Genomic DNA, 25,031 nt, shown 5'->3' on the forward strand with positions numbered 1-25,031 from the left:
CCGTGGATCAGCGGTTCCCTCAAAAGGACCAGACCCAATAATCGGAATCAGTTCCGCAGGAATCATGAATTGAATCAGCGATTTTGTATGCAATCTATATAAAGAGCGATGGTCCGGTCTAGAACGCTGCAGAACTGCAAAGTGTCTTGTGACAAGTCCGCTTATGACCACTATTGGAATCATTGAGGACCCAATGTGCTTGTCGTGATTGGAGGAGTCGGATATCACTGAGCACTTTCTCTGTAAGTGTCCTGCCTTTGCTAGAGCACGGCTACGAGTTACGATGTCGTGAGAATTAGTAATCGTGCTCTAAAACTGAAGGATATTTACAGATTTGCCAAAAAATCTGGAAATTTTTCACAGGACTAATTATCTGTATCTCTGTCTCTATTCTTTCCTATCTCTTTCTCTGATACTTTTCCCCTTCCCTCCTTGACTATCTACCCTGTTTCCATAGCTCTAAATACAAGGGGCTTTTTAGCCTGAGTGTTTTAGGAGCCACCAACCACCTGGGGCTCCTTGGCTCGACCTTTTCAAATTTCAATTTCAAGGTACAATGCACCTGACAGGGCTAGATTAATTAAGCGGCAGCCCTTGGTCGCTAACGTAGAACCGGCTGTCATGGGAATGAATACAACTGTAATCGGAGTACAATCGATTTATTTTATTTATTAAGTTTTTTTTTTTTTTTTTTTTTTTTTTTTTTTTTTTTTTTTTTTTTTTTTTTTTTTTTTTTTTTTTTTTTTTAATATATGGAAAATAACAATAAATTATTATTTTACAATAAAAAAAAGGAGCACTAGCTGCCAAAATTATTTCTAAAATACCACTTTCCCGTTATACTACCGTTAAACCAAGTCGACAATGATGACTAATGATTTCACTCAACAGAGCTGCTGTTACTAGTTCTTTTCGCACCCACATGTAGACGCCCCTGTCTGATTTGTCATTTACGTTTACTGTCAAAGTATACTAAGCAAAATTTATCGTTGTGGTCGGCTTGCATTTCAGTCAAATGATTAATGTCTACTTATTACTAAATAAATAACACCGCCTTAGTATTCATCCACATTTTTATTGCTATTGGAGTTATTGATCTCTACAATAACAAATATTCAAGTATTTCGGACCTATTGGTCGTAAACATGATTCCAAAAAAAGCGCTAGTGAAGGATGCGCACATTGTAAAAATCGCCGTGGAGTTGGAGAACCATTTGCCGCAGTTAATAAATTTGGACCAACGACAACCTTTAACAGGTAAATGTTTATTAAAAGGATTACCTGGGTTTTCAAAACTACGTACATATATTAAATGCGCAAAGACTGACCAGCCATTATCTCGCAAACTTGCAAGTCGTACAAGCCCTAATCGGCCAACGCCCTTCCGCAGTCGTAGCTGCATTGATTTCGAATGCAGCCCGCAACAGGAAATAATTTTATGGCATAACGCCATACAAATGACCCTTGATTAAATTACCTATATGTATGTATGTATTCTGCTAATTTTACAATGGAATAGTAGCTCTGGAGTCACGCCTATCATTATTTTCTTTTATTAAAATATGATTTAATGGGCATACATACATACATATGTATATTAAAAAAATTTCGTTAATATTTTGTCTATTTTATTGCAGGTAAAATACAAGAAATCTGCAGTTGTTGGGGTATTGTTGATCCGGAGAACTATGCCTTGCAGTTTTGTGATGTAAATAATCAGAAATATGTGACAGAAAAAAATCGCAATGAAATTAAAAACGGTTCAGTGTTGCGGTTGCAGTACTCCCCGTCGAAAACTGCAAATGATACGCTGGAATCATTGCGAAGCGGTTCAACAGTGGAAAAGACGAAATGCTTAAAACAGCTCGCCACCCTTAGCAAAGATCACACTTTCGCTATGGAATTTATAAAAGAGCAGGGTCTGGGTATTATCATAAATATGATCGAAGATCATGCACAAAAAGATGACGATATACTCAAATACAGCCTGGCCAGCTTTGTAGAACTAATGGAGCATGATACAATTTCGTGGGAAATACTGCAAAGTACATTTGTGCAACGCAACATTTACATAGTCTGTAATTTTCAAGATTTCCCCAAAGAATGCACCCAAAGTGCGCTTTCCAATTTAGAGAATATTGTGCAAAATAGCAGCAAGTACGTGCTAGTCGAAAAGGAGGTCACTTTGCAAGATCTGCTACATTTACTTCAAGATGCCAACTCGGCCACAATTCAGCAGAATGCCATTGCGCTAATCAACGCATTGTTCATGAAAGCCGATGAGGCACGCAAACGGCAAATTGCGCATACAATTAGCGCCAAGCCATTCCGGTTGGCATTGATTGGCAATACTTCGGGGCGTCAAATGGAGATGACACACCAATTGTACGTTTTGCAAACACTTACTTTGGGTTTGTTAGAGCAAAGAATGCGCATGAAAATGAATGCACAAGATCAGGATGCACATGAAAAAATCAAAGAATTGCGACGTATTGCATTTGATGATTATTCCGGGCAAATGGGCTTGAGTGATGAGCAGTTGCGTCGCGGTGGTGGAGGTTCGGGTGGAGGTAATGTGAACTTTTCGCAATTCTACAAAAAACTCGGTTTCAAATGTGATATAAATCCGGCTCAAGATTTCATTGAAACGCCACCAGGTAAGTCGTTAGTAAATTTACTCTTATACATACGTGAGTAAAATAAATGCATACTTTTGTTCCGCATTCTTAGGTATTTTAGCTTTGGATTGTATGGTCTACTTTGCACGCACCTATACGCAACAGTATACCAAAATCGTGCATGAGAACTCGTGTCGCGCTGACGAGCATGAATGCCCTTTCGGTCGTACTTCTATTGAGCTGGTAAAGGTACTCTGCGATATATTACGCATTGGTGAACCACCAGCCGAACAATCTGCAGACTTTCAACCAATGTTTTTCACGCATGACCATCCGTTCGAGGAATTCTTTTGCATTTGCATTATAACGCTAAATCGTACATGGAAAGACATGCGTGCTACGGCGGAAGATTTTCAAAAGGTGTTCAGCGTTGTGCGTGAACAAATAACACGCACACTAAAGGAACGTCCGGAGAATCTGGAAGAGTTTCGTGCAAAAATTGCTATGCTTACTTATCAAACTATCACTAACTTACGTCAACAGGAACGCACATCAAAAGAGGAATGCGATTCAACAGCATCGGCTATTGTTAAGTTGAAAGAAAAGATTTCACCACATATACTCGATCTAATCAAACAACAACGGCTCTCTTACTTGGTAGAAGGTGGGTAGAATTGAAATTTATTTGAGTCATTGATTGATGCTTAGTAAAATTATGGAAAACCATACTCCCTTCAGGTACACGATTTTCGAAATACTCACGCGGCACACGTTCCAAAGACAAGTTTTGGTATGCTCGGCTCTCGCCTAATCATAAAGTCATACACTATGGTGATTGTGATGAAAAAACTGTGCCAACGCTTGAGGAGCTCACCAACAAAGTAGCTGTTATCGATATTAAGCAACTACTGGAGGGCAAAGAATGCCCGCATATGAAGGAAATGCGTACACGCAAAAATGCCGGCAATTTGGCTTTCTCCATTACGTTGGATAGCATGGAGAATACAACTTTAGACTTTGTAGCCCCCGATGAGACTACATTTCATTACTGGACAGATGGTATAAATGCTCTGCTAGGTCAGGAAATGGCCAGCAAACAGAAGAAAGAAGACTTTGATACCCTACTATCAATGGAAATCAAATTGCGATTACTGGATACCGAAGGCGTAGACATTAGCAAAGATCCGCCGCCAATACCTGAGGACCCAGAAAATTATGATTTTTGTTTCGAGAGCTAGAGCATTTTAAACTGGTCTTGCATGTCCGTTTGTATGTATTATTATTATTATTTTTTTTTTCAAAACATGCCAAAGTAAAGTAAGTCTAAATTTAATACCCTATAGTAATATGCTTTATATGTATATCGTATTTACAGTGCCGTAATAACACGACTTTTATAATATTTTATATAAAGCATACGAGTAACTAAGCCAAAAACAAATTAAATTTTCATACCATATTGAAATCGAACAAAATTATCAAAAAAATTGTAGTAGACAAGTTCATATTTAATTTGCAATACTTTTATATTTTAATAAATTTATTTAAGCTAACGCCACAGTTTGCATTCGTGGTATAATCAACGATTAAAGCAGTTGCATATATTTATTTATACTCTTAGACTGTTTTCTAAGCTGGACATAATTTTTTTGGAATATAACATATGAATTTAAACTCTAAAAAAAAAGTTGTGTGCATAATTTTTAATCGGTATTGGCCAATTTAGATGCTGAATACTAGGCTTACTCAGCATCACTAACAATTATGGTTTTCTATTCGAATTTGTACGAATCGTTCAGTTGCTGTTAACAAGGATTCGAGGTGGCTGCAATTCCGTAGCGTGTAATATGTGTAGTTATATTCTGTTAGACCGAGTTGCAGAAATTTTTACCTTAAATACAGATAGCTTAGCTACGTATGGATATGCACCCTAATCGTTTATCTACTAACCCTAGAAACTATCTAAATTTACTAATTGTGCGCATCATCTGCACCACATTTTAAGATTTGGGACATATATTTACATACATCAAATTATTTTTTTAATTTTATCCTCTTTCGTTGGCGCTGTATTTATGTTACCGTCACCGTTAGCAGTTAATTTAAAGTAAAACATAATAAGTTCGTTGCGCTTTACATAAATATTTCAAGGAGAATTTTTTTTTCTTCGTCCATAATTTATTAGACTGGAGCATAGGTACATACTTTAAATTGTTAGATCGTTATTTTCCGACACACTTGGCTACGGCAGCCACCACAATTTATACAACCAACAGTTTGGTAATAAAATTCGATGCGTGGAAATTGCACATTTGGGCGTGACTACCATTCGAGAGTGCGTAAGTTCGAATCTCTGTGAACATCAAATAAAAGATACATTTTTTTTTCTAATAGCGGTCGCCCCTCGGCAGGCAATGGCAAACCCCCAAGTGCGTTGCTATCATAAGAAAGCTCCTGATAAAACTGTAATTTCGGCTCGGCTTAAAACTGTAAGCGGCTCCCTTTGCCGAACAACATCAAGACGCACGCCACAAATAGGAGCTCGAATAAATACCTAAGAGAAGTGTTCGCGCAATTTATTATTATTGTTTGTATATGTTGCCATATAAAATTAGCAGGTACATTTTATCAAGTTTGTTGGCGAATTTCTATTAGTTAATATAGCTAATAGGTCAGTTCATGAAGCAAATAATTTGTAATATTTGTTAAAAATTATCAAGTTTTGGTGTTCATGTATCCAAGAAACTTGTAAAGTAGGGGAAAGTGAGAGAGCAAAATGACATTTCATTTTGAGAGGAAGTTGCAAGTTTTTACATGTAAGTACTTGCAAACAGCTGATCGTAAAATAAAAATAAACAAGATTTAGAATTGCGACTTGCAATTGCTAATGGAATGCTCTTCATCTGACAGCGATGATGAAATGGAGCAAATTATTGTGGACAAAATAGTCGCTAAATTTTATTTTATTTGCTTTATTTATTTTAATTATTTTTAATTTAATATGAAGTAGGCCAATTTTTTGCGATTTTTGCTGTCAACAATTTAATCAGCTGTTTGTAAAAGTTGCAAATTATTTCTGATTTAGCGTTCATGTACTTTTTTGACGTGATAACGTCTTATAATTCAATTTAGCCGGCTGCACGCACGAATCGTCGTTACCTTGCTTTAACTGCAAGCGAGAGCGCGAAACGAACGACAAAGAGCACAATCGGCCCCGCGTTCGGCACGTTCGACATCTGGCTCTGTCCTACTTGAGTGAGCATATATATGTATGTATATGCGCGTATGTAGGTATATAAATTCACATACTTGTATTTGCATATGCCTTCTTCCTGTGTGCATGGTAATGAACCATTTCTCTGTTGAGAAAAGGACGATGATAGGAAAAGTAGGAAATGAAAGGGGGTGTTTCGAGTGTAATGTGTCTTGAAAAAGGCAAATCGAGGATGTTGCCTCTTAGTGTTATTGACTTATTAACGCCCGATGCACAATCGAAATTGAACATATCTTTCATGAATTTGATGTTTCGTAATTTTTCACGTTTGTGTAAATGTAACTTGACCTATTCCACTGCGATTCCATTTACCTCCTTCTCTATATCCATACAAAATATCTATCAAACAAATAAAATTAAAATTTTGTTTTGAAAATTGCAACCATTACATCAGTATTTGCTTATGACGTTGTCACGTTAAACTATCGTCAGTAAACCGACTTTACAGACAACCTCTTTTTTTTATCCTTTTCTCTTTGAAAGGGAATTCTCGGAAAATAAGTTACTGGGTAATTTTTACATGAACAGACCTATTCTTTAAGTAATTTGCTTTATAACTACAAACGAGTCTATCCCATAATTGTATTAACTTAACGGCTATCACTTTGGCAGCACCCCCAAAATTAAATAAATTTTTTAGCAATATACATATTATACAGTTACAAAAACGTGTGTAAACAAGGCGAATCTATTACAGGTGGTGTTGGTAAAACAGCTGTTTTTTTTTACTTTCGCCGTGTCCATCTGGCTGTCAGCTCAAAATGAAACAATGCGAATTCATTATTTGTTTCCTAGTTTCTCAATACTTTGCTTTGACAATCAAACGTACAGAATATTGTTGTTGGTCTAGTGCGACCACCTTTAATGAATGCCCCTTGGCTGCTGGATTGAAATTTTATGCCAGAACATAAATACGGATCGTTCCGGTAACGCCATCTGTCGTGGGAGTTTTGCCGACATTTTCAATTAGTTTGATTTGAAAACTTGCACATATAGTTTTTACTGTTCATATCCTCAAGCTAACTCCAATTTCCTTTTACCATGTGGTTTTTGGTTTTCGCTTCATCTTTGTAATCTCAATTGTTGCTACACTCTCTATCTTTCCAATTAGTTTTCATAGGCTAAAGCTGAAAAGTGCGTTTAAATTCAAGCTAAATAACTACTTAATCTTATATCTCGCCTCGCATTGCATTCGTCTCGACTGGCTTTGAAAGCCAGCTTCACGATTTAATCTTTTTATTATCCATGTGCTGGTATTTTTCGGCGCCGCGCATTAGCGCGTACCTAAGTTTTCAATCAAATATTATCCTCCATAAGCAAATCATTTTCATCGCTCCGATCAGGCAAGCAGACAAAGAATTCCAACAAATTTAGAATGGGTCCACGCGAGAATGGATTTTGGTAGCGTCCACGCTTGTCTCGCAAATATGGATAACGTTTGTAATTGAACATTTCGTTGGTCGTAAGATTCATGCAGGCATGCAATATCTGTGAGAAAGAAAATTAATCATAAAGTTACATTTTTGGTGACCACATAAACATTAGCATAACATACCGATGTACAGGTTAGTATCCAACCGAGACCACAAAAAACAACAGCCTCCAACAGTCCCAAAACATAGAGCAACGTAAAGCCCTCAATCATCACACAATAGCAAGCAAAGTAAATGGTGAACGAGCAATTTACGGCTACTGAGAGCACGAACAAGAAGAACCACATACGATTCCGCAAGCCCACACAGTTATATATAAACGGACAGTGATGATCAAAATAAGATACGCATCGATTACAAACACGGCAATGTTTGGCGCGCAGCGGGCGTAAACACCGACAGCTGTGACATAGACGGGTCAAAATAACATTACGTTTTTTCAACTTATCGAAATATGGTATCTGCTTGATAGCGCGATAGTAGGCATCGGAGCTGAGCGGTATGTAGCCCGGATCACGACGATTCGCGATGACCCAACTGATCCACATAACTGCGTTCCAATAGATGAAGCAATAGTGGGAACGACGAAGAATATTCCAGGTAATTGGTATAGCCTTGAAAAGAAAATTCAACATGAAAAATGCACTCTACAGTGGTGAGTTGTATCTAAAACTATTCTTCAAGAACCGTTCGCTAAAGAATTTAAGGAAATGAAAATGAAAAAAAGAAACAATTCAAAATGTCTCTTCTCGTCAGCGAATGGTAAGGTATTACAACAGACCTAAAAAGACAGTTAAATTATAAAATAGGCCTTAATGCCTTAACGAAACCTTCTATTAAATAAACAAAGACTGCAATGTATTATCTTGGTACGGGGAACCAAGACACTTTGGCATGCTTACAGTTTTAGTAATAGACCAGTTATGTTATAGTTTATAAAAATTAGCTCACCCTTATCATATACATTGGGTACCCCCATAATAACACCGAAAATAGGAAAAGCAGCAATGGGCCCTTCGAATCGCCTGCTCCACCAAACAACCATCCCCAAATTTCCGTAATTGACGGTATCCAACGTGATTTTTTTTTCACTTCGTTATATAGCAATCGCACAATGTCCTGATGTTGATGTGCCTGTGCCAACATTATCGGCGTTTTTCCATTCTTATCTCGCGGTTCCAAGTCCATATTCGATTTTTCGCACAACAATCGTACGCACGTCATGTTGCCCGAGAGGCAAGCCAAATGCAATGGTGTCGAACCAAAATTGTCTGTTTTTTGTAATTCAACTCCTGAATACATTAACAATCGCATGAGATCGGCATGCCCCTTGTAAGCTGCCCAATGCAAAGCTGTGTCGCCATTTATATCCGTAAGATGATTAAGTGCACCCATACCGAGCAAATAGGCGGCCGTAGCTGTCTTACCATACATACACGCACTCATGAGCGGTGTAAGACCTTTAAAATCAGCCGCGTTCACAGCCACACCAGCCTGGAGCAATACTTGCACCACAGCCGCATGTCCTTTACGACAAGCCCAGTGTATGGGCCGCGGGCCTTGTGTACCTAGACAAGGCAAATCGACCGGTGCATTACGCTCAATTAAATACCGCAACATTTCCACATTGCCATTCAGCGCGACCCAATGGCCAGGTGTGTAGCCGTGCCTATCACGGGCAGACAAACATTCAATACCGAATTTCTCCACCAAATTTTCCACATCACAAACTTCGCCATTTTTAATCACATCGAATATGTCATCTAAATGCGCCATAGCACCGTCGATGCCTTCAAACAATAGTAAATTGCTGTCATCATGTTTGTCGATGACTCCATCTCCTCCAGAAGTGCGTCCAACCCCACCACCAACGCACCCGCCACCACGGCGCAATGTTGGTGGTGAATGAGGGCGTTCTTCTGTGTTGGCGGCACTATCCTCTTCGGCTACCATATTGCATGAGGTCAGGGGCAACGCCCACACACTGCGGGCGGCCCCCGGACTGGGGTGCACTTTGCTGTGCTGCGTTCTGATGATGTCGCCGCTGGCCACGTTATAAAAATCCGTTCTCTCCACAATCACAGTGCCTGAAGCCGAAGGTGATTGATGGAGCGGATTCTCGAGTAGATGAGAAATCTTGCTTGCTTTTTACTCTGCACCAGGTTCGAGTAAAGAAACTTTCTATTCAGCCGTAATGAAACTTATCTTATTCAATAACTAGAATTATTGAAGTTTGGGATTCAGTCGATGGATATACATACATATGTATGTAGGTAGTATATTAAAAATTATTATTTCAAAATTTTTGAGAAGTTTCCCGATTTTTTTCACTTTAAAAACTGTTCTACTTTCGAGGATATAATAAAATGAAGGCAACAAAAAAATCAATAACGAGCACAATTTTTCCTTGGGGGTGTGTAAACAACAACAAGATGTGAACATGAGCAAGGATGATAGATACAAGGTTTAACCAACCAAAGCAAAATTGTGAGAGTAACTTTAGCTGGTACGTCATCGGGGACTACATGGTGAACAGATTTTTTAAGGTGTATTACATAGCAGACCGTTATTCAGCTTTGCACAAATTTGACAGATGCGCTGATGTCACTTGTGATACATAATTTTCACAAAATTTAGCTTGTGGTACCGATAAAAATCAGCACAGCCAATGCTCATACCATTGGTTTGTTTACGAATACGGTGAATACAAAAGTGCAAAACTGCAAATTGTTTTGTTTAATTAAAATTAATTTTAAAATCTAGCTTAATTTATTTAAAAACACAACTTTTCATACATTGCTCACCACACAGCAGCACTCGCGACCTATTTTGGAACTTTGCACATTTGTATTCACCGGATTTGTAATTTATTCGTGCTTGACATCTATCATCCTTGCGGAAACTCGGCAGCAGGATGCCAGATTACCAAGCTTGATGGAAAACCAAATTGTGAGCGTAACTTCGGGTGCCAAGTCACCGGGGGCTCGGCAATAGATTTTTGCCCGCTCATTTCATACGTATTCACACACTCGTCAAATCAGTCGTTGTTCACACCATATATATGCCACAGATGACTACAAGGATGATAGATTTACCAGGTTTGGCCATTAATTTTGATATACGAAAAAAATTAACCAATGACATTTCGTTGCCTTCTGAACAAAAATTGATTGGTCGAGTATTCGAATATGTGTAAAATTATCGTGCAAACGTCACAGACGTAATCGACATTCGAAGTTTTTCAGCATAGTTAATGGGCGAATTCGGCCCGCTCATTTCACACACTTGTCCAATCAGTTGTTGTTCAGATAGCAACAAAGCAACGCGAAAGAAGACTGTGTAAATTTTTTTCGCTTTCACTAAAACAATCTTATCGGCAGCCGATATTTGCACGATAATTTTAAATATATTCACACACTCGTCTAATGAGTTGTTGTTCAGAAGGCAACGAAATGTCATTGGTTTATTTTTTCATATCCCATCAGCTTATTCCGTCAATTCGCTCAGAACCGAATAACAGTCAGTTAAGTAGCACACCTCTATGAATCTTTTTACCATGCAAACAATACACATTTTGACAGCGCCCTCACGAAAAAGAGTTTCGCATCTTGTGTTAATGGCAACAAACTTGGTCTACTTTATTTCCCACACTTTCCTTTACTTGTACACGTTAACCTTAAGACTGAATCACTCTATAACATTTCGTTAATTCGGTTACAAGTTCAATTTCCAACTGAATATCCTGAATACTGAATGCTTATGTTCATGTCCTTAATAACTATAGTAATTTTTAGATCTGGCAGCTCGTATCTTCTGTCGAGTTTTCCTCTTGTAGCTTACTAAACCCTGTCTGTGCGATATAGTCACCTGTCGTCTTCGTCTAACTCATCTAGCGGTAAACCCAGAAAGCATGCTTTGTTTCGTTATCTGCTGTCGCTATCAAGGCTAGTTAATTTTTTTTTGTTTTGGCATCTCGTTCGCTTTTGTTGCCAGTCGGTTCGCGAAACTTTACCATTAGCTACAACGCGAATTGGTAAATCGTTTTTTTTTGATATGGCAGCACTTTTACAAATATCTTCTTTTAATAATTTTCGCTGGAACAGAATTTCGTGCAACGTGGTTTACTTTCTAGATTTCTTGGATAATAATTAGAAGAGGCATGTTTAATCTTTATTAACATGTGCATATCTTAATCTTATATATCGTATCTTAGTATGTTTAAAATTGTACAAGTAGTGGGCACGCCAAGATTTTGCATTCTATTTCCCGGCTTCAAACACCAACTCCTCCAGAGCAATCAGCGCCACATTGCCGTACTTACATCACAATCCCACTTTGCTGATGGTAGTCATGACATAGGGACAAAACAGGCGGACGTATTAGAAAAACTTCAGCCGGGAGTAGAAAACTTCTTTGCCGTACGAAACAAGACTACCAGCACTCTTTACAGAAGCGGGGTACCACATGAGAACTGTCGCCGCTATGCAACATTGGTCGGTGTTTAAAAGTATCCAGGAAACTGCACCTTACGTTCCCTTATAGAATCCATAGATATTAGCGTATACCAATTCTGTATAATTGTTTTTTAAGTGCGGAAAGGTTTGTCTGCGGGTTTGGCAAACATCAATATCAATAATATGTTATATGTATATACAAGAGTCGCGTCATTCATGCGCATGATTCATACATACTATACATTCGTAGTAGTATTTAAACCCAAAAACTTTATTTTTATATATAATACGTGTGTATATTCCACAATGCTCGCTACTTCATATCAAATCGCTGCGGCAAAAGAAGTTAGAATGCTAGTATTACTTTGTGACGAGATTGCATCAGACGATGTCGCCTAAAAAATAGACCTGTGAAAGTCAATTGCGAAGTCGGAGTAATTTTTTAAAGTGGCAAATAGTTTTAGTTATCGGAAATAGAATAGAACATTTAAAAATTCATTAATTAACAAGATTTGGTTGGGGAAAAAGATAACGTTTGAGGTGTTTTCATAGTTGCTCGACTAAGTGCTTGATTTAAACAACTTTGCTGACAACATAATTTATTTTTTTTTTGTGGTTTTACCGTGAAGTTAGTACATATTGTGAAGTAAAGCAAAATTTTGAGAACGCCTTATGAAAACCATATCTACATTTACTTTCCATTTAATGAACACGTCTTTACTAATTTCCTTTAATTTTTTTAAAGGCTACTAAAATGAAGAAGGAGAAGCAGTTGAATGCTCCTGCCGTAACTGGAAAAAAAGGTTAGTTTCATTTGACTCTATGTAGATTGCATATACGGGGTCCTTTTGCAGTATATTAAGTAAAGCTTTGCAAATGATTTGTTGTTCTCTAAAATGTTTATATTTTTGTAAACACAATTTATAATGTTAATTAAGTTGTGTATTGGCAGTAAAATTATATTTACCTACATATCGCTGTTTTACTGCAGGGGTGATACTATCTTACGCTAGTCATGATTGTTGTTTCAAAATTTTTATATTTTTTATGCCAATATGTATGTAATTTCAGAATTGAATCCCTGGCCGGCATATATTGAGGAACGTAATGTACTTTGGGAAAAATTGAAGTCTGAACGGGAGGCGGAGTTGGCGGCTAAGCCCCGTACCCCCATTAAAGTAACGCTTCCCGATGGCAAGCAAGTGGATGCCACTTCTTGGGAGACCACTCCTTATGACGTAGCGAAAGGCATTAGCCAGGGTTTAGCGGACAATACTGTTATAGCGAAAGTTGATGGTGCAGTTTGGGATTTGGACCGTCCGCTTGAACAATCTTGCAATTTGGAATTACTTAAGTTTGATGATCCTGAAGGACAAGCAGTGTTTTGGCATAGTTCAGCGCATATCATGGGGGAAGCAATGGAACGCATATATGGCGGACACTTGTGTTATGGGCCGCCAATCGATAATGGCTTTTACTATGATATGCATTTAGAAGGAGAAGGTGTAAGTTGATAGTATAAAATATGCATTTACTGGTAACTATGAACTGATTTTTTTTTGTAGGTATCTACAAATGATTACCCTGTTATAGAAGGTGTTGTCAAAAAGATTGTGAAGGAAAAGCAGCCATTCGAACGTTTGGAAGTGAAGAAAGCTGATTTATTGGAAATGTTTAAGTACAATGAATTCAAGTTGCGAATTTTGAATAGTAAAGTCAATACTGAGACAACTACTGTGTACAAATGTGGTCCATTCATTGATCTGTGTCGTGGTCCTCATGTGCGCCACACCGGCAAGGTTAAGGCAATTAAAATCACAAAGAATTCGTCAACCTACTGGGAGGGCAAAGCTGATGCCGAGACATTGCAACGAATTTATGGAATTTCCTTTCCGGACAGCAAGCAATTAAAGGAATGGGAGAAAATTCAAGAGGAAGCAGCAAAACGGGACCATCGTAAAATTGGTCGGGAGCAAGAGTTGTTTTTCTTCCATGAATTGTCCCCTGGCTCGTGCTTTTTTCAACCACGCGGTGCGCACATCTATAACACATTGATGACTTTTATAAAGGCAGAGTACAGAAAGCGGGGTTTCCAGGAAGTCATATCACCAAATATATTTAACTCAAAACTCTGGATGACATCTGGCCATTGGCAGCATTATGCAGAAAACATGTTCTCTTTTGAAGTAGAAAAAGAAAAATTTGCCCTAAAACCAATGAATTGTCCGGGACATTGGTAAGTAAAACTGTTGCGTGATGTAAGTCTTAGAAACCCTAATAAAAATCCTACCCTTTAGCCTGATTTTTGACAACCGCAATCGATCGTGGCGAGAGCTACCTCTCCGTCTGGCTGATTTTGGCGTATTGCATCGGAATGAGCTGTCGGGTGCACTCACTGGCCTTACTCGTGTACGGCGTTTCCAACAAGATGATGCACACATTTTCTGTGCTCCCGATCATATTAAGAGCGAAATGAAAGGTTGCTTGGATTTCATACATTACGTATACTCCGTTTTCGGTTTCTCGTTTGACCTCGTTCTTTCCACACGCCCCGAAAAGTACCTTGGTGAATTGGACCAATGGAACACTGCCGAAAAGGCACTCGCCGAGGCCCTGGACGAATTTGGACAGCCTTGGAAAGAAAATCATGGTGATGGGGCTTTCTATGGCCCAAAGATTGATATTACGATTATGGATGCACTAAAACGTGCTCATCAAACCGCAACTATCCAATTAGATTTCCAATTGCCAGAGCGATTTAATTTAAATTATATCGCAGATGATGGTGAAAAGAAACGGCCGGTTATAATACATCGTGCCATTCTTGGTTCTGTGGAGCGTATGATTGCTATTCTTACAGAGAATTATGCCGGCAAATGGCCATTCTGGTTGTCGCCACGTCAAGTAATGGTTGTACCTGTCGGTCCTCAGTACGATGAATATGCACACTCCGTACGTAATCAACTATACGAAAAAGGATTTATGGCGGAAACTGATACGGATGCTGGAGATACCTTGAATAAGAAGATTCGTAATGCTCAGCTCGCTCAATTTAATTTTATTTTGGTGGTGGGCGAGAAGGAGCGCTCCTCGAACACTGTTAATGTGCGTACACGTGACAACAAGGTGCACGGGGAAGTATCAATCGCAGATTTGATAACTAAGTTAAATAAGTTGCGCGATGAATTCATTACAAATGAAGATAGCTTCTAGACTTGATAAAGACGACTCTAAGTATTTATTTTTCTTTTATTTAAAATATCTGCGAAAAGTAAAAGATGAAATGCTTCGCCGCAGTGCTTAAAAAATTATATAATCATACGGCTTTCTCAAAACACTTAATAAAGATCTTTGAAAAATTGCAAGCAAGTGGTTCGAGCATTTTGTTTTCTTTTTAATTGCAAAAATATTGAATGAAAGGAAATAGCAATACATTCTCCATTCCATCTTACCAAGTTTTGACAGTATATTCAAAAAACATTCTTTTCCGTAGAGTCGGTCTGAGGGAAAGGACCGATAGATGAGATGGTTCTAAAATAAGTCGCGGGGGTCTATTCAAGTCTATCCAAGTTATTTCATCTAAGGTGGTTAATCTCCGTTAAAGGGATTCCTGGGGTGAGACTTGTCTGACGCAAGGGATAACATAGGACGCCAAGTTATATTATTAAACAGACCAGCGTTACCAATTATTAGGCCAAACAAACTGCTGCAGTAGACCTTTATCCTGGATCGGGTCTTCAGGTGACATCACTCATTGGACTGATTACACCTAACAAAAGTAGTTTGGGTGGAGCTGTCTTTGGCATACGCAACAGAAATAAACTTCGGGTCCAGGGTTAGGCTCAAGGCCAACCCTACAAAAAAGTTTTAGAGGCAGCCTTTCTGCATGGACCTGTTCCAGTGACGATAGGCGAGGGGTGGAGTTTAGCATGCTAGGCAGGGTTAGTAGCCGTTGACCGTGAAACACCCAGAGATATTCCGGTACGTAGAATTGACGCTAAGTCCTGATCCACTTGATATTTTCAACACAAATCAGGTCTTCCTACGCTACCACCCGCTGGTACCACGTCATCTATGGGTACCACATCGAATACTTTCAGAGTCGGAACGCCTGCACTACGTCTATGTTGCCGTACTATACTCGCTGTTGCCAATATGCAAAGGTCCAAAAATAATCTCCAGAATCTTTCTCTTAAACACTCCTAGGGACGCCTCAGCGGATTTTATCATCGTCAAATTTCTGCGCCATACATCGACACGAAATTGAACGAATGAGTTTAGTTTCTTTACTCGATACTTTTTTCAAGTTTGGTACTTGGTATCGATACTTTTTTGGAGTATTTGCTATGTGGCAACACTAAAACTATCATTCCATCATGTCAAAGTAGGCAAAGTAAATTTCCATTTGCCGTTATTTTCTCATGTTTACTTTTCTTCTGACTTCTGTATAAGATGTTTAGGAAAGTTAAGATTTTTCCGCTGCCTCCAATATTTTCCAAGTTGAAGAAATTTTACAGGTATGGCAAATATCACCTTTAATCGGCGCTCAGAAAATTTTACAGAATAAGCTGAGGGGCCGACGGAACTGAGGTCACGAAGCGGTTTGTTTGCGAGAAAACTAAGATTGTGTGAATGATATCCGAAAAAATTGGACACAACCGCCGCCCATGTCGCTTCGTTGCCGCTTGAACATTATCTATCTTCCATTGTACAATGCTATGGCCTGAACAACGACTGGTTGGACAAGTGTGTGAATACGCGTGAAATTAATGGTTAGAATTCGCTTGCTCAGTACTCCTGTGACGTGACAGCCGAAGTGCCAGGCACAATTGTGGTTTTCACCATTATTAAGGGCCAAACCTAGTAAATCTATCATCCTTATAGTCATCTATAACATAGAACACAAATACACTCAAGATCACATCCCTCCTTTCTGTTACGCAGTATTATGGACCATAATTCTTTCTCTTAACGCAGTATTATGTACAGATATATTTACTGCCGATTTCATAGTGTTTTTTTTTTTTTTATTTTCTAAAATAAATAATATATAAATTTTCTCTTTTCATTGGTGGGTTTTTTTGTTTTGTTTTATCTCCATTGGGTTCCTTTCACAATTTAAAGTTTAGAAGTATTATAAAAGTTCAGAAGTTTTTGATTTAAAGATTTTTCTACTAAATAAAAATGTTCAATCAATAAAGAATGTTTATAAGTGAATATTGTTTCTTTCCGGTGTTGGTATTTAAGTGAAATAAGCGTGTGTAGTACATACATATACACGACGTCAAATTTTCCTCTTAATTCTTAATGGTAATTTGTAAAAAGTAAAGGGTTTTCCAAAAAGAGGTGTTATTTTGATATTCAAAGAAAAATGCTATTTTTTTAATATAAATGATCGGATGTTTATTTCATTAAAAAAAAGAAGGTATACCGTTAATAGCGGAAAATAACATCAGGCAAATGACCACCACGACCACGCTTACAGGACAATATTCTTTTCATGAAATTTTCCATAACCGAATTGCAAAGTGGCTGCCCTATGTCCTCGATAGTCTCACGAATTCCATTTTTGAAAAAGGAAAGAAAAAAGTCCCAAGGTGTAAAATCACAACATCTCGGTGGCCAATTGTGATCACCTCTTCGGGAGATAACACGGTCCGGAAACTTTTCCCGTAAAAGATCAATGGTTTCGTTGCTTGTGTCGCACGTAGCACCGTCTTGTTGAAAATAATCGTTGTCCAGATCAATACTATCCAATTCCGGCCATAAAAAATCGTTAATTATCTCTCGATAGCGCAATCCAACAACACCTGTTATTTTAATTTTATTTAGTACCCGCACTTAAACATTATAAGCAAAATTTTTGCTGTGGTAACGGAAAGTAAATCTCAGAGTTTCGGTCTAAAGTTTTTGCAGATTTGAAAATATTATTCTTTGATTTAAAAAGAGTTTTTAATATGGTAAGCACTTTCTTAAATTTTTGGTGCATTTTGAAACTCATCAGTTGGCAACACGACGACACATGTCGGCAACGTAGTTGAAATGAAATGTTATAAGCTGGTTGCTGACGGTGACTAATGAAAAAGCGATGCAGAAAGTGTAGGTGAAGATTATAAAACATAAAATAATATATTTGAACAAGAAAAATACGTGTTATTTTCACAACGAAAATATTTGGAGTGATTATCCCGGAGTTTATAGCTACATTCAGTTAAGGTTTTTAAACAGTGCATTAAATTCAAAGAGCCCAGCCCTGATCAAAGAGGTCAGCAGAGGAAAAGAAAAAAGAAAGCAACTACGTCGACGAAGAGAAGTGGAAGTGGAAGAAGAAAAAAAAAAACGAAAGGAGGGCTCTAAGCAGGATTTAAGAAAGGGGTTTAAAGACTCCTGCAAGCTAAAATATCTTCAGAGCGGAAGGGGATATAAACTAATTAAACCATTATCACCACAAATACCATTAATTACACTTAAAACATGTCATCCGGCGAATTTGGAAATCCCCTGCGCAAATTTAAGTTGGTGTTTCTGGGCGAACAGAGTGTTGGTAAAACTTCACTGATCACACGTTTCATGTACGACAGCTTCGACAACACGTATCAGGCCACAATTGGTATCGATTTTCTTTCGAAAACCATGTACCTTGAAGATCGCACCGTTCGTCTGCAGTTATGGGACACAGCCGGCCAGGAACGTTTTCGTTCACTAATCCCATCATACATACGTGATTCCACTGTGGCGGTTGTTGTCTACGATATAACAAATACAAACTCTTTCCACCAAACATCCAAATGGATTGATGACGTTCGTACGGAACGAGGCAGTGACGTCATCATTATGTTGGTAGGCAATAAGACAGATTTATCGGACAAAAGACAGGTGTCCACTGAAGAGGGTGAGCGCAAAGCGAAGGAACTTAATGTAATGTTTATCGAGACGAGTGCGAAAGCCGGTTACAATGTTAAGCAACTTTTTAGACGCGTGGCGGCAGCGCTGCCTGGAATGGATTCGACAGAAAACAAGCCGTCTGAAGATATGCAAGAAGTTGTGCTAAAGGACTCACCTAACGAATCAAAGGATCCTGAAGGTGGATGTGCATGCTGAAGATTCAACGAATGTATTAAACGATTTAAATAATTAAATAAATGAAACAGAAGGGAGCGCTTAATGATAATTTACCAGTATGAGTATGATGACGTAGACAAGTATAAGAAGGCTTAAAAAGAGAAACACAATTTTATGTTTAAGTTTATTTATAACGTAAATAAAACTAAAACCGATTTACTGCATAATTAATTCATGAATGCGTTGAAAAGTAGACGCATAAAAGCATTTAATATGAGAAATTTAATATTGTATAAAAAATTAGAACTGAATATGTTTGAGGAAAGAATGCTGAAACCAAAGCAAAAGCTGTCAAACATGCACTGTAGTTGGTGGTATTGACAGGTAGCTATTGTGTAGAAGAAATATAAGAAAATTTAATTACTAAGCGAACGCATTATTTAAAAAATAGTCGTTTTAAATTATATGCATATTGAATACCCAGTTATGGGAAGGATTTAAAGATAGTTACCTACTTTCATATTTCTCAAAAACACTCAATACACTTGTTTAGGGAAATGTATTACCTTGAGATCTGGAATAGTAATGTGTAAAGGAGTCCCATTAATATGAGCACGACATTTCTATTATAGAACATTAGTTTGGGAAATTTTATTTCGATTTAATTGCTGTCGCGGCCGTCTGGGAGTATTTAAATATGTATTAACAGTCTTACTTATTTCTTCGCGTATGCATATAATTCACTTCTGTCAAACATGAATTATGAAGCTTTACGGAAAAATGCGTGAAATAAATTAATATAAAACCGTTTAATATTTTTTTGTATTTTATTACATATCTTATTTTTATTGCCTCCAACTAAACGATAAATACTGATTGCCAATATAATTCAGCTATCAATTTCTATATTTATAAAAGCGTGTATGTACAACAAAGTAACTTACTGAAATTTATTAAAAGAAGTAATTCATTTAAGTAAACTATCAATTAAAGACAGAATGTGGACAAGTGCAATGGATATTTGTTCAAGTCATCAAACTTCAGTTAAAAATTTCGAAAATTGGCATTTGCTGTATTTAAAGGAAATGATGTAAAGAGTAAAACGAGAAAAAAACATGATCTTTTCATTGTTCTACACATGAAATTGTAATTTTTCGGTTAATTTTGACACTCACTAATGTACTTATGCTGTCAAAAACACTTAAAGCATTAATTTATTTTTCTGCTAATCGTATGAACATAATTTAGAACTCTATATGAACATCAACTGAACATTCCTGCCTTCCTTGTGTATGTGTAATAGTTATTTTTTTAATCATAGAATTTAGTCCGAAATTAAAGAAAATTTTGTAAATCTGACCAGTTATGGATAAGCCTAGTGCCACCTTGCTACGTATATGTTTCATTTTCTCAGCATTTGGTGAAGGATGGTTATCAGATTATTGGCAGAAAATACTCACTATTTTTATTACCATTAATGAGTATTTTTATTTCTGGCGATATCCAAGGTATATTAAATAAAGTATGTTTGATAAATCAGTGCGGCTCTCTTTTAGGGGATAATAATGTCAAAAAGTATAAACAAACGTATTTTTGCAATTTGACATTATAGTACTCAAATATTTAACTGCTTTTTAATTTCAATTAGAAGAGCAATGATACATAAGGTCTCTTCTTTTCGCCAAGCATTAGCAAAAGGCGAATAGATGAGGCAACTGGTATAAACGAACATATATTGGACACGAGGCCACCCTGAATTACATGTGTTTGTAAGGCAGAGTGTTATACTAGTTTAATGAAGCGGCGAATCTTACTCTACAACTTTGTTGTTGCTTTTGTATGCAAAATTTTTCGTCAAGTTAATCGAGAGAGTGAGCGGGGAAATGGTGAATGGAAGAGGCCTATATAATGACACAATTTCTTAGAATATTGCGACTTTTTATAAAACATAAATATACGTTTATTGATAATTCTAGTTACCCGACCTTCATTTTCGGTATATATGTATAAATGTTTTACTGCTTTTAGGCTATAGAAATATACGTACACTAAGTTTCAGTCTTTCGAGGGAGCACTGCCAAATTCAATCACACTTTTGAAAATTGTTTGTGCGCATAAATCGCTAGTGAAAACTATCCAACATCAACTTGCAAGAGAGTAACGTACAATTCTCTCTCAAATAGAAAAATACAAAAAAAGTACGCGAGCGCTAAATTTCCAAAAACTTACACAAGTTTTCGAAGGCACCTTATTTGAATGGCTCAATTTTACTTTAATATTTCTTTATTACTAAACTCTCTATTGATATTCTTGTTTTTTACTTTTAAACTTTTTAAATCAGGTTGAATAAAGCACTGAAAATTGCTGGAAGGCTTGGTATGGCGTTCTAGTTTAAACATTTTTACAGTAGGAATTATCAACTTCCCCTTAAGGGCAACTTCCACCTTGCGCTCTCAATTTCCCCTACTTTGTAAGTCCTGTGCCAACGCTAACGCCAAACCCTAATTGTTGTCATAATTTTCAATAATAAGCAGGTAACATTTTCATGAAATTCAATACAAAAAAAAGGACGAAGTGCGAAAGTTTGTTCGTGCATTGTAATGCAATTTATGGTAATATTTGCTCAGATCAGATAAGGAAATTCACGATGAGGTCACGCCAAACCCTAATTTTTGTCTTCATTTTCAATAATAAGCAGGTAACATTTTCATGAATTTCAATATAAAAAAAGATGAAGGCCGAAAATCTGTTCTTGAATTGTATTACAATTTATGGGAATATTTGCTCAGATAGAAATCCTCAATATTTGCTTACAAGGAAATTTACGATGAGACCCAATAGGTGCAGTCTCAAGGACAATAGAATACCCTATAAGCTAACGTCAAAACTTAATTGTTGTCATAATTTTCAATAATAATTAGGATGCTTTCCATTTCAATTCAACCGGGCTACTCGGGTCATGTTCTTCGATTTCGATGTAACTTAAATATGTTGCTCTCTGGTCAAAATAATGAGACACGTATTTTTTTGTTCGCCCGAAAAAAATTTTTTTCAAGAGTTATCGGCAATTTTGTTTTTTGCCTCAAACTCGATTTTTTTTAATTATATAAGAAAAAAATTTTTTGAAATGCCCATAACTTAGTCAAAAATGAACCGATTTTAATAATTCTGGGTTCAAAATGATCGTAATTACTTACACAAGCGACTTCATGTAGAAACAATTGCAAAAAAGTAGTTGAAAATTTTTTATTTAGTAAAAAAGAAAAAAAATTTAAATTTTTTCAAAATTCAATATTTCAAAAAGTGCATTTTTTTTTTTTTTATAACTTTTTCCAAATCAAAAAAACATCTCAAACTTTAATTGAGCTGCATGCCTAGTAGCTAAAATGCGTTGTTTTTGAGTAATGAATTTTTGAGTAAACACCCTGTTTCGCACTTTTTGTTTTTTGCAAAATAAAAAATTTTCAACTACTTTTTTGCAACTATTTCTAAATGAAATCGCTCGTGTAAGTAATAACGATCATTTTGAACCCAAAATTATTAAAATCGGTTCATTTTTGACTAAGTTATGAGTATTTCAAAAAATTTTTTTCTTATATAATTAAAAAAAATCGATTTTGAGCCGAAAAACAAAATTGCCGATAACTCTTGAAAAAAAATTTTTTCGGGCGAACAAAAAAGTACGTGTCTCATTATTTTGACCAGAGAGCAACATATTTGAGTTACATCGAAATCGAAGAACATGTCCCGAATAGCCCTTTTGAATTGAAATGGAAATAATCTATATAAGAAAATTTTTTTTAATTGCTCATAACTTAGTCAAAAATGAACCGATTTTAATAGTTTTGGGTTCAAAATGATCGTAATTACTTACACAAGCGACTTCATGTAGAAATAGTTGCAAAAAAGTAGTTGAAAATTTTTTATTTTGCAAAAAACAAAAAGTGCGAAACAGGGTGTTTACTTAAAAATTCATTACTCAAAAACAACGCATTTTAGCTACTAGGCATGCAGCTCAATTAAAGTTTGAGATGTTTTTTTGATTTGGAAAAAGTTATACAAAAAAAAAAATGCACTTTTTGAAATATTGAATTTTGAAAAAATTTAAATTTTTTTTCTTTTTTACTAAATAAAAAATTTTCAACTACTTTTTTGCAATTGTTTCTACATGAAGTCGCTTGTGTAAGTAATTACGATCATTTTGAACCCAGAATTATTAAAATCGGTTCATTTTTGACTAAGTTATGGGCATTTCAAAAAATTTTTTTCTTATATAATTAAAAAAAATCGAGTTTGAGGCAAAAAACAAAATTGCCGATAACTCTTGAAAAAAATTTTTTTCGGGCGAACAAAAAAATACGTGTCTCATTATTTTGACCAGAGAGCAACATATTTAAGTTACATCGAAATCGAAGAACATGACCCGAATAGCCCGGTTGAATTGAAATGGAAAGCATCTTAGGTAATCCTTCCATGAATTTCAATACAAAAAAAGGACGAAGTGCGCAAGTTTGTGCGAGCATTGTTATGCAATTTATGGTAATATTTGCTCAGATCAGATAAGGAAATTCTCGATGAGGTCACTCTCAAGGACAATAGAATACCAGGTTGGGCCATCTGAAGCGAAATCGTGAAAGTAACCTTAATAACCTAGGTTGATTTTTTCTTATATCACCAACACAATTTCAGTTGTGTTGTAAGCAAACCGCTGTTACATTACTAGTCGCATCAGCAAATCAGTTAATTCCTTCAAAATCGCTGAGAGTCGGTTAACGGTCTGATGTTGGCCACACCCTCCGAATTCTTTTCACGGCTATCACTTTGTGTACATATGAAGCTGAATCAAATGCCTCGCTTGAAAATAGATAAAATATTTAATTACTGTTCAGGTGGTATCGCATCATTTTAATATCTGGTAACTTCACAAAAAATTATAAAACCAATGAAGATGCAGAAATAATCGGAAAAGAGATTCAATTAAATTAAATATCATTGGAAAGTCTTATGAACGAAACGCAAAACATATTTATTAAAAATTGGTTTGCTTCGAATTAATGGCCACCAATACAAATTTTATAACGCGGCTTACAAAATACATATAAAGAAATAAATATGCGATAAATGCAATAACACACAAGAAAAATATGAAACTTTAAGTACTAACTACAATATGTACGCGTAATGCAGTTTATAAAATGAAATAAAAATAAATTTAAACATTTTAAGGAAATTTAAACTTAAGTTATAGCTTTTGAATGATCAATGGAAAATTGCACTTGCTACGTGAAAATAATTTTAAAGGAACCAAATATTTGCAATAAAGTTTTTGAAATAACTTATGATAATGGATTGCAATCTTACTTATTCGCCGAATTGAAAATTACTTGTAAGTACGTACACACACACACGTACAAAATTATTCACACAACCACTAATTTTTCATTCGATAAGTTGTATCTTGCGAAAAAAATTAATGCAGTTAAAAATGTTGTTCTAGGAAAAATACAAAAATTTATTGTTTATTTAAACATAATAAAACTTTACTCCACGAATGAAAAATTACCAAAAAATCACAGATTTCTTCATATATTTAAGTGACAAAATTATTCACACAATTCAATTTCACAAATAAAACATTAAGTTTAATGAAAATTTAATATTTAGTAGGCATTCCTTTTTGCTTGATGACTTAATTGGCACAGAGTTACCTAATTTTTTAGTCACATTTGGCCCCGAATTTCGCCATTCCAGTTGGTGGAGTATCTCCTTTAGTTGGGTTTTATTTATTTATTTAATCAAGAAACAAGAGACTTACAGACTTTTACATAGTTAGATACAAGTTAAGACCTTATGACAAGATTCTTATAAGTAACTTCTTAAAAGTAAACTTAGAGTAAGAGAAATGAAATACTAAGGAAGAAGAAGAAGCATTAAATTGAGCTAGCGTCCTTCTAAAAGGAACATTCGTTCCATAAACAGTTTTAGCAATATCCACAAAAAACAGTTCATTACAACATTAAAATTAATTTTATTGATTTATTAATAAGCAACGAGCCCGATAAGACGGGATGGGATCTACGAATTTCATTGAACTCAAAGCAAAACGCACAAAAGCTCTTTGATCAGACTCTTATCTATTAATATAGACTGCATGATACGGTCTCCAAACGAATACCGCGTATTCCAACCT

The 25,031-nt window shown here is 36.3% G+C and overlaps 4 protein-coding genes across 6 annotated transcripts; 3 read left to right on the forward strand and 1 right to left on the reverse strand.

Moving 5' to 3' along the window:
• The first annotated feature begins 980 nt into the window (after positions 1-980).
• Positions 981-4,273, forward strand: LOC129247099 (engulfment and cell motility protein 1). Its single transcript, XM_054886026.1, has 4 exons — positions 981-1,257; positions 1,638-2,657; positions 2,731-3,282; positions 3,357-4,273. Exons 1-4 carry the CDS (start codon positions 1,146-1,148, stop codon positions 3,854-3,856), a joined length of 2,184 nt encoding a protein of 727 aa, XP_054742001.1. The 5' UTR covers positions 981-1,145; the 3' UTR covers positions 3,857-4,273.
• Positions 4,274-4,448: 175 nt separating this feature from the next.
• LOC129247100 (uncharacterized) lies at positions 4,449-9,818 on the reverse strand. The gene is made up of 3 exons (XM_054886027.1): positions 8,277-9,818; positions 7,448-7,939; positions 4,449-7,380 (listed from the first exon to the last, which is right to left on the reverse strand). The coding sequence occupies exons 1-3, from the start codon at positions 9,276-9,278 to the stop codon at positions 7,189-7,191; spliced, it is 1,686 nt and encodes a 561-aa protein (XP_054742002.1). The 5' UTR covers positions 9,279-9,818; the 3' UTR covers positions 4,449-7,188.
• A 1,531-nt stretch (positions 9,819-11,349) lies between these two features.
• On the forward strand, positions 11,350-15,148 carry LOC129247664 (threonine--tRNA ligase 1, cytoplasmic). Of its 3 annotated transcripts, XM_054886892.1 has the most exons (6): positions 11,365-11,482; positions 11,539-11,818; positions 12,525-12,582; positions 12,851-13,284; positions 13,345-14,015; positions 14,077-15,148. In XM_054886892.1, exons 2-6 carry the CDS (start codon positions 11,540-11,542, stop codon positions 14,990-14,992), a joined length of 2,358 nt encoding a protein of 785 aa, XP_054742867.1. In that variant the 5' UTR covers positions 11,365-11,482; position 11,539; the 3' UTR covers positions 14,993-15,148. The 3 variants fall into 3 exon arrangements, with proteins under 3 accessions (XP_054742868.1, XP_054742867.1, XP_054742869.1); XM_054886893.1 differs by lacking the exon at positions 11,539-11,818 and having other exon boundaries at positions 11,350-11,482; XM_054886894.1 differs by lacking the exons at positions 11,365-11,482; positions 11,539-11,818 and adding an exon at positions 12,161-12,407.
• A 2,676-nt stretch (positions 15,149-17,824) lies between these two features.
• Positions 17,825-20,380, forward strand: LOC129249479 (ras-related protein Rab6). Its single transcript, XM_054889322.1, has one exon. The coding sequence runs from the start codon at positions 18,254-18,256 to the stop codon at positions 18,878-18,880; it is 627 nt and encodes a 208-aa protein (XP_054745297.1). The 5' UTR covers positions 17,825-18,253; the 3' UTR covers positions 18,881-20,380.
• The last annotated feature ends 4,651 nt before the right edge of the window (positions 20,381-25,031 follow it).

This window comes from Anastrepha obliqua, chromosome 5 (genome assembly GCF_027943255.1).
Source record: "Anastrepha obliqua isolate idAnaObli1 chromosome 5, idAnaObli1_1.0, whole genome shotgun sequence".
NCBI lineage: Eukaryota > Metazoa > Arthropoda > Insecta > Diptera > Tephritidae > Anastrepha > Anastrepha obliqua.